Genomic DNA, 9,023 nt, shown 5'->3' with positions numbered 1-9,023 from the left:
GTAAATATGATGATATTATTGTTATTGTTAATGTGGTTAGTATTGTATGAATTCATGAGTTCACCCATAATGGAATGTTAAATGTGTATTATAATATCTATTTAATACCTCTTTTTATTGTGAGTGGGCATTATAATGCTACTCATAGGAGTGAGAGAGGGGGACGTTCAGAGGGATGAACGTCGTTCATCCCTCTTCCATTTTTAAATTTTTTTTTTAACAATAATAATCTGATTTTAAAATTATTTTTAAAAGTAAGATTATTATTAAAAATAATAATAATAATTTAAATATTTTAAAACATATTAAAAATATATTTATTTAATATGATATAATTTTAAGATGATTGAGTAAAAAATTTATAAATAATGAATGTTAATGTTAAAAGAAATATGAATGAAAGAGATATATTTTTATAATGAGTATGTAATAGAATATCTTATGTTTTTTGATAAGATGATGGATGTTAATAGGAATGAGTTGTGAATGCTCTTAGCCCTATGATATTTTTTATAATTGTATTTAGAGAATTTCTTTTTAAATTTTGTCTAATAACATCATTACGTGTACCTATTTTTGTGACACAATGTCTATATATCTATATATATATATATATATATATATATATATATATATATATTTAAAAAAAAAGTTTCTTAGATGCATTATAATAACAACTAAGGTTGAAATATTGTCACAATTTTTGCGACAGTTTTTTTTTCAGAATGGAATAAAAAATTGAGGTATTTGAAGAGCACTTTACTTGAGAAAGATAAAATTCTCATGTAAAATCCAAAATAAGGCAGTTCATAAGGACGCGTGGAGTTCCACTGTTTCCCCTCAACAATTGGAAAACAATCTGTACACTCTCTATAATTACAAATGTACACAATATTCAACGTATTTTTCTTAAGCACAAGGAAAACCAACAATCCAGCAAATGCACATTACATGCATTCTAAAGAGGTTTCAAAAAGTTGTTTCATACTGCAGAAGCAACTGCTTTCTTTTTACCAAGAGCATTCTTGTCGAACAGTGTTTCCAAGGACCTTGATTTTCGGTTCCTCACTCGGCCGTTCTCCTTCAGCAGCTCAGCCAACCTCCTCTTCTCATCACTTACGTCTGGGCTGGCCGTTCCAAGCTTTTCCTCCCTCAACCCGACAACATACTCGAGAATCTCAATGGCTTCATCATACCTGCAACAAGAAGTAAAAAAACACACCCTTTGATCATCTGCTATATTTTAACTAATGACAATATCACTATTGCTAGATATAAATGAAAAGAAAAACTACAGAAGAGGTCTAGTTTGGGCTATATGACTATATCTCCTTCCCTTTTTGCTACAAATATGGGTTCACCTCAAATCTCTCAATGTATCTAGTGAATCTTAATCTGGTCTCTTCATTCAACCTTTAGAATAATTTATCTTTTACAGAGAGTTCCACACCTCCCCAATTAGATGCTTTCATATAGAACTTGTAAATTTCAAAAAATCACAATGCACAAGACATTGCCTCAATCTCCAATATCCTAAAAGCCCATAGTAAAGAAAATGAGAACTATAGTGTGAAATATTAGAATAAGTAAAACAATGGGAAATGTGCATGCTTGGTCATAAAAATTAGAGACCATGACTGAATCATGTCGACTTAATCATATTGGAAGGCACCAGAACCTCAGATGTGTTATGAGAACAAACCATGGATAGAAAAGAGACAAGTGACCGTCATTAATGGAAGCATACCTTCCCATAGCATCATATGCTCCTGCTAGATTACTGTATACTCCTAATGTGTCTAGATGGTATGGACCGCACTCTTGTTCAAGAATGCTCTTGGCTTCATCAAAAAATTTTGCTGCTTCACTAATTGCAAACCTCTGAATACAAGCAAGGCCCATCTGATTCAAAACAACTCCAACAAAAGCAGACTTATTCTCTCCACATACCCGTAGCTTGGTGATAGCATTCTCCAATGAAAGGCAAGACTCCTCATAGTTCCCTATAATGTAGTGCAGAACCCCTATCTGTGCTTCAATTCCAGCAACGGTGCTTTGTTGACCTGGAGAATTCTTATACATCTTCATGGCCTTCTGTAGTAATTTAAGTGCCTGTTCATTTTCATTCATTGACTCAAATATTGACGAGACATTCGTCAATCCAGTGGCAATTTCCTGCGACGATGAACCAGGAATTGGCTTATTATATATTCGGAGAGCACTTTCACAGTAGCATTTTGATTCCCTGAACTTTCCTATCCTATTATACAAATCAGCAAGACGTACAAAGACAGAAGCAACAGCAGGATGGTTCTCCCCTTTGGATGCCTTGAATGCAGTGAGTGCTTTCCTGTATGCAAACACAGCTTCGTCATATCGTGCCAACGAGAGATAGATGTCACCTATGCTGATATCAACTGAAGCCACTTCAGTTTCCTGACCATTGGACACCAAACCCATGCTAGCAAAGACTAAATGCTCTAAAGCTGCTTCGTGGTCCCCCTTGGTATCACAAATGAGGCCCATGAGTCTCCTATCTGCTGCCTCTTCTACAGATGTGGTTTCCCCATTCGCTTTATGGATGTCAAGAGCCTTTTGGCACAACCTCTCAGCCTGTTCAAATTGCAGTGCTTGGACATGAGCTTCAGCTAAGTAGCGACAAGTTTCCCCAACTTGAGGATCCATATCACCCAAGGCCTGCCTTTGGATTTCTAATCCTTCCTCATAGCAGTATATCGAACTCTCTAGGAGCCCCAACATGGCATAAGTGTCACCCAGCTGCATATAACCAGAAAATTTGGCAAGAGCATGTTCTTGGCTCTCTTCAGGAACTGGAATCTTGACAGATTGTTGAAGAACAGGAACAGCCTCAGAAAACTGTCCCAAGTTGCAATAGATTACTGCTACAACATGCAAGCTCATGACCAAGTCTAAGCTCGGTTTCACACCAGTACATTTCTCAAATGACTTGGCTGCTCGAAGAGCATATTTCAGAGCTTTTTCTTGATTGTTTGAAGCAATCAAATCCTTGGCATGCTTAAGAAGGAAAGGCCCAAGGTCAGGATTATCTAGCACTCCTTCAGATAGATCATCAGACCCATTATATGAATTTGCCGCTTTTGTAGGATGCTTATTTTGTTTTTTCATATGCCCAACTACATAACCTCTGTTTGCCACAGTCTTATCGTCCTTCTGTAGTGACTTTAAGCCATTCTTTTCTGCAATTTTATCATCCTTCTGTGGAGATTTTAAGCCACCCTTTGTTATAGTTTTATCATCTTTCTGTGGTGATCCTAAGACACTTTTTGCGACAGTTTTGGCATCATTCTGTGGTGATCTTTTCTCCTTTGTGAGGGATTTCAAGTATTTATCGGGGTTGTGTCGCAACTGAGGTGGTCTTTTGAGCTTCTTTGATGATCCAGAAGATGTATTGGTGGACAGGGATTTTAAATTACTCACAAGTTTCTTTTCAGTTGGCCTTTTTTTCGCTTGGGCTACTACATTGGTTATATTTCTATCTTCTTGAGCTTCAATTGCTTGAATAGCTTGACCACCTACAAGATGACACAACTCTGAGTCAATCCTCGACTCTTCACTATCTGATCCATAGCTCTGCCATGACACTGATCCGTCATAAGAGCCTTCCAATTCACATACATTATCATATAGCTTCTCAATTGAAGGCTCCCTAACACCATCAGTTTGGAATTCCATAGCCTCAGTCATAGAACTGTCCATGCTTGGAATTCTCGATGACATTGGTGTGGACAAATTTTCTTTAACATCTGAAGAAATCAAGTTGCACGGCATTTCATTTGTACAAACACCATCCCTCATAAAGCCTTGCATGGTGAGGGAGAATGGCAGGTCAAACCAAAGGACGATCTTTCAAGGTAAACAGGAGCGGTGAGCAAATAATTTTTGAAGAGGAATGCACAATTTATTTCCTAGCATAAGAAGGACAAGAGTACTTCTTTATTGTGAATGCCAAACTAATATCACAAAGAAAAAAAATTGTTCTTGAATAATATCGTCTGAAAGGCAATTCAAATAATGATTGTAGAACAGTAAAATGATAGGCGGAATCAAATTACGTTGGAAAACGATCCTAAACTGAAAAATTATCCTACTTAAGAGACAATTTATACAAGTCTCAGATTAATTAAATTACGTTGGAATGAATGAATGGAATTGTGTACAAAATTTCATTTCGCGATGGAATCATCTCCACGTCGTTTATAAATAGGTTTGTCTCCAAGAAGAAACTTTCAGATTAATTATAAAAACAAAGAACCCTTGGGTAATGCGAGTTACAGAATCATCCGAAGAGCACCTCAAGCCGAAACCAGACAAAGAAACAATAAATCAGAAAATCAAAAGAACAATTCAATCCTCCGCATTCTACCGGAGATCCAAGAGCTGGAACAAACAACACCACGGAAAAATAATCTCGTACCCTAAAATCCCGCCAGCCGCGGCATCCCTGCCGAAAAGAATCGGTCGGCGACTGAGCGCAGAAGAATAGCCCGGAGGCGGGAGGGGAGGGGAAGAGGTTTGTGCAGTGGGTGCGGGAGGGATTTGGAGAGAGGAGCTTGGGAAAGCAACGGCTGGAAGAAGGCGATGCCTGTCCGCCCGCCCATTCCCAACGACCTCAAGACACAAGCCGCCGTCGGATGAATGTCCATCGTCGTAGAATGGACGGATGGGATTAATCCTGCGACGAGGAGACAAAATTAGAGGTTGAGATTGATGGTTGGGTAGGTGGCGTTGCGGAAGAAGAGGACCACCGAGCAATTGTGTCGGTTCGTTCCTTTCAAAATAATCATTTTTTTTAGAAGCATAATCGTTTAATATTATAAAGATATTTTTAAGTAAAAGAAACGTTTTTTTTCAAAAAAAAAAATGGTTAGATTAGTCGTTGATAAATATATTAGCGGTTCATAAATAGTCACCTTTTGAAAAAATCCTTTACTAAGTTGCAAACGTCATTTTATGTCCTTTTGATAAATAACTCTTTTTATGTTTCTTATAACCTCTCAACATAGTCTAGAAAATTGCAATCTTGATGATAGCATCATACCATTCTATGATCTGAGATTACCAAATTACTCTTTAATCTTGTAAGATTATTTTAATGATAAAATCGAAACAGAATTGGTAAGATTGATAGAATCGAAATAGGATAAGTAGGATTGATATGATCCTATACTACAAATAATTCTATGTATTTTTTATTAGAGGTTGCTAATGCGGAAGCTTTTTTAGAAGTTTATTGGGTCTAGTGGTAGTGCAGTAGAATAATGATATAATACTTTTTTGATAAAGTTGAAATTAGAGTTGAACTTTATCTCTTTAAGATAAATTTATCCTACACACGGTAATCACAGAATACGATAATCGTCTCTCAAGATATAACGACTTTATCTTACGATAACAGCAATGCAAATCACAAGACCTCTGAACCAAAGAAGTTTCTCGAACCCTTTGATGCAAGTATAGAATGCAATGTTTGCTTTACTTTGAAATGGAATAAAAAATGAAAGTGTGAGAGATCTTATTTACACTAAATGAAAGAGTATAAAAACCTTTTGGTTCCATTAGACCTCATTCATCCAACTTGAATTGGATGGTCTAGATTGCATCCCTTCCCAAGAAACACAATACATCTTCATTAGATGCCTTCTTTTTTGAAATTAATGGTTCAAATTGAACCAATGAAGAGACACTTAAATCTTTTAAGTTGGATGAACAAGATTGCAAATCTTGATCCAACGATCTAGATTTAATTTCTCATTCATATTAAATTTCTCCACATGAATGAAAATTAATGCATGCATATTAACACCTAAGGAGAGTTCAATTGAAAGACTATTACATTAGGAGAGGTAGCTTGTGGCTTTGAATCATCCATAGTAGAGTATCATCGGATTTACTAAGCTGCTTAGTGAACGTGATGTCTTAAACTGCTCAGTCGTTCGTGTAAACCAAGACACCAATACAATAACATTTCTCACTTTTTTATAGTTCTCACTGTTTTGTCCGTTTTGGCCATGGACAATATCTTGGATTCATAAGTATTTCATCGAAGTAGCTCGTCTTCACACTTATATAGGTGACCTCCTATAAAGAGTATTCTACTATACTCTAGATTTTCAAGTATATGAGTCATTAAAAGTTTATAACTTAACCTCACTGTAACGCCCGCCCCTCCACTACTACTCAAGAAGGGACGGGGTTACTTACTTAAAACATACATACATGTATATGCATATGAAATCATGGCAGCGGAAGTGGGTTGTCTAAAATTTAATTTGATCATATGCATAAGGACTAAACATGACATGTGAACCATATAATCATATAACATAGAAACATGCTTAACATGCTAATCTCTTCAATCATAACATGTGAATGTACTAGCATTCATGCATATAACTTGATTTATCATCAACTACTTAAAACACGATTCATGATATCATAAGCATACCAACATGAAACAAAAGAACATAAGTGCATAAGCTAACCATGCTGGTTCAAGTAGTTATCAAAGCATCTAGCTAAACATAGTTCACATGAAAGGTCAAGACATATATATATATATATATATATATATATATATATATATATATATATATATATATATATAAAAGTTTTGAAACCCAAAGGGATCTATTCCACCATGCCACTTCCACACACATTCTTGCCCTTCCTGCTGCTCCTCTTAGTTTAGCCACTATTTTCCTTTTTCTGTAGTACAAGGAAATATAAAACTATAAGCACATAGGCTTAGTAAGTTCCTTTCCTACTCATAAAAATCATAAATCATACATAACATAAAGTATTAACATGTTCACTTGGCAAGTCATAACCTAGCAAGTGAGAGCATAAACATAGAGTCATATCATAGCATGTGAGAGCATAAACATAAATCATAACATAGCATACGAGAGCATAAACATAAAATCGTAACATAGCATGTGAGAGCATAAACATAAAGTAGTAACATGATCATATAAATATCATAGACATATTTTCAAGAGCATCTTAAATAAGCATAAAGGAAACCATAGAACATGAACTTGTAGATGCAAGATGTTCTTTTGAAAACATGTATCATGAAATGAATATATGCAAGATGTCCTTTTGAAAACATATATCATATACATACTTAAACATAATCTCAATATGAGGGTCCGGCTTGTACCACATACATACATAAGTGCGTGCATCCTAAATAGATCCAAGATAGCAAATCTTGAACCTACTAGGAAATAGGCCCGTTTCATAGACCATCGACCTAGGGGCAACTTAGGAGCCCATCCCTTTTTACTAGGCTCATTTCATAGACCATCGACCTAAGGGCGCTTATGGAGCTCACCCTTAGTGCAAGCCATATAAAAGTAAAATAGCATATCATGTTTTCTTATCATATCATACATATCATGTTTCTTGTCATATCATGACATATCATGTTCTTGTCATATCATGAAGAGTGCTCTTGATCCCAACTTAAGGGAAGCATCTCTTAGGCTTTTCATCTTACATAAGTCTTTCATAAACATATCATGTTCTTGTCATATCATGTAACATAGCATGTTCTTGTCATATCATGAAACATAGCATGTTCTTAGCATATCATGAAGCATAGCATGTTCTTGTCATATCATAACATAGCATGTTCTTGTCATATAATGAAGCATAGCATGTTCTTGTCATATAATGAAACATAGCATGTTCTTGTCATATAATGAAACATAGCATATTCTTGTCATATCATAAAGCATAGCATGTTCTTAGCATATCATGAAGCATAGCATATTTTTATCATATCATGAAGCATAGCATGTTCTTGTCATATAAAGCATATCATTTTCATACAGAGTTAGGGGTTTTGAACTTTCTACAAACCCTAAATCATACTTGGCCGAAACATATAAGCATGGTCATAGGGTTCTCAAGCAACATAAAAGCATGAAATCAATGTCCTAAGTTCTCATAATTCATAACATGACATGTGAAGCCTTTAGAAAACCCTAGGTAGCTCCTTAACCTCATCCTTCTTGTCTTGGCCGAAACTTGTGAGCATGGTTCTAGTTTTCTTTTAGCCACTTTAAGCAGGAAACTTTTACACCATACATAGCATAGCAAGTGAGACCTTTGTAAACATAATTGAGGTTCTAACCTTAATGTTCAACCTTGGTCGAAACATCAAAAAGCATGGTTCTAAATTTTTCAATGCAACAAAAAGCATGGGACTTAACCTAACATTGTATAGGAAATCATACATCATAAGAAAGCATAAACAAACATAGTTTAGGTCTAAAAACTTTCTCTAAGCCTTTATATTTTCTTTGGCCGAAACCTAAAGAGCATGTTCTTAAGTTTCTAAGCAACATAACACATGGAAAACTTTATACTAACATCATATAAGGGATTACATGTCATGAGGACTAATAATCAAGCATAGTTGAGGTCTTAAACTTCCTCTAATCTCTTTATCCCTTCTTGGCCGAAACCCTAAAAGCATGTTCTTAAATTTCTAAGCAACATATAACATGAAAACTTTATATTAACATCATATGATAGATTACATATCATGAGGACCAATAACCAAGCATAGTTGAGGTCTTAAACTTTCTCTAATCTCTTTATCCCTTCTTGGCCGAAACCCTAAAAGCATGTTCTTAAATTTCTAAGCAACATATAACATGAAAACTTTATATTAACATCATATGATAGATTATATATCATGAGGACCAATAACCAAGCATAGTTGAGGTCTTAAACTTCCTCTAATCTCATTATCCCTTCTTGGCTGAAACCCTAAAAGCATGTTCTTAAATTTCTAAGCAACATATAACATGAAAACTTTATATTAACATCATATGATAGATTACATATCATGAGGGCCAATAACCAAGCGTAGTTGAGGTCTTAAACTTCCTCTAATCTCTTTATCCCTTCTTGGCCGAACCATACAATAACCTAATCGTAGATCTCTCTTTTTTTTTTTAAACATTATT

The 9,023-nt window shown here is 35.3% G+C and overlaps 1 protein-coding gene across 2 annotated transcripts; it reads right to left on the bottom strand.

Annotated features, from left to right (window-relative positions):
• Positions 1-786: 786 nt before the first annotated feature.
• Positions 787-4,669, bottom strand: LOC122025480 (protein KINESIN LIGHT CHAIN-RELATED 1-like). Of its 2 annotated transcripts, none has more exons than XM_042584290.1 (3): positions 4,457-4,669; positions 1,748-3,947; positions 787-1,196 (listed from the first exon to the last, which is right to left on the bottom strand). In XM_042584290.1, the coding sequence occupies exons 2-3, from the start codon at positions 3,847-3,849 to the stop codon at positions 983-985; spliced, it is 2,316 nt and encodes a 771-aa protein (XP_042440224.1). In that variant the 5' UTR covers positions 3,850-3,947; positions 4,457-4,669; the 3' UTR covers positions 787-982. The 2 variants fall into 2 exon arrangements, with proteins under 2 accessions (XP_042440224.1, XP_042440225.1); XM_042584291.1 differs by having other exon boundaries at positions 1,748-3,885.
• Positions 4,670-9,023: the final 4,354 nt, after the last annotated feature.

Source organism: Zingiber officinale, chromosome 9B (assembly GCF_018446385.1).
Source record: "Zingiber officinale cultivar Zhangliang chromosome 9B, Zo_v1.1, whole genome shotgun sequence".
Taxonomy (NCBI): domain Eukaryota; kingdom Viridiplantae; phylum Streptophyta; class Magnoliopsida; order Zingiberales; family Zingiberaceae; genus Zingiber; species Zingiber officinale.
This window is presented reverse-complemented; position numbering and strand designations above follow the sequence as displayed.

Excerpts from the sequence above, each read along its gene's own strand:
- LOC122025480 (XM_042584290.1), bottom strand. The coding sequence starts at position 3,849 with ATGCAAGGCTTTATGAGGGATGGTGTTTGTACAAATGAAATGCCGTGC. Across the intron at positions 1,197-1,747 it reads GCATATGATGCTATGGGAAG|GTATGATGAAGCCATTGAGA; the intron begins GTATGCTTCCAT and ends TTCTTGTTGCAG.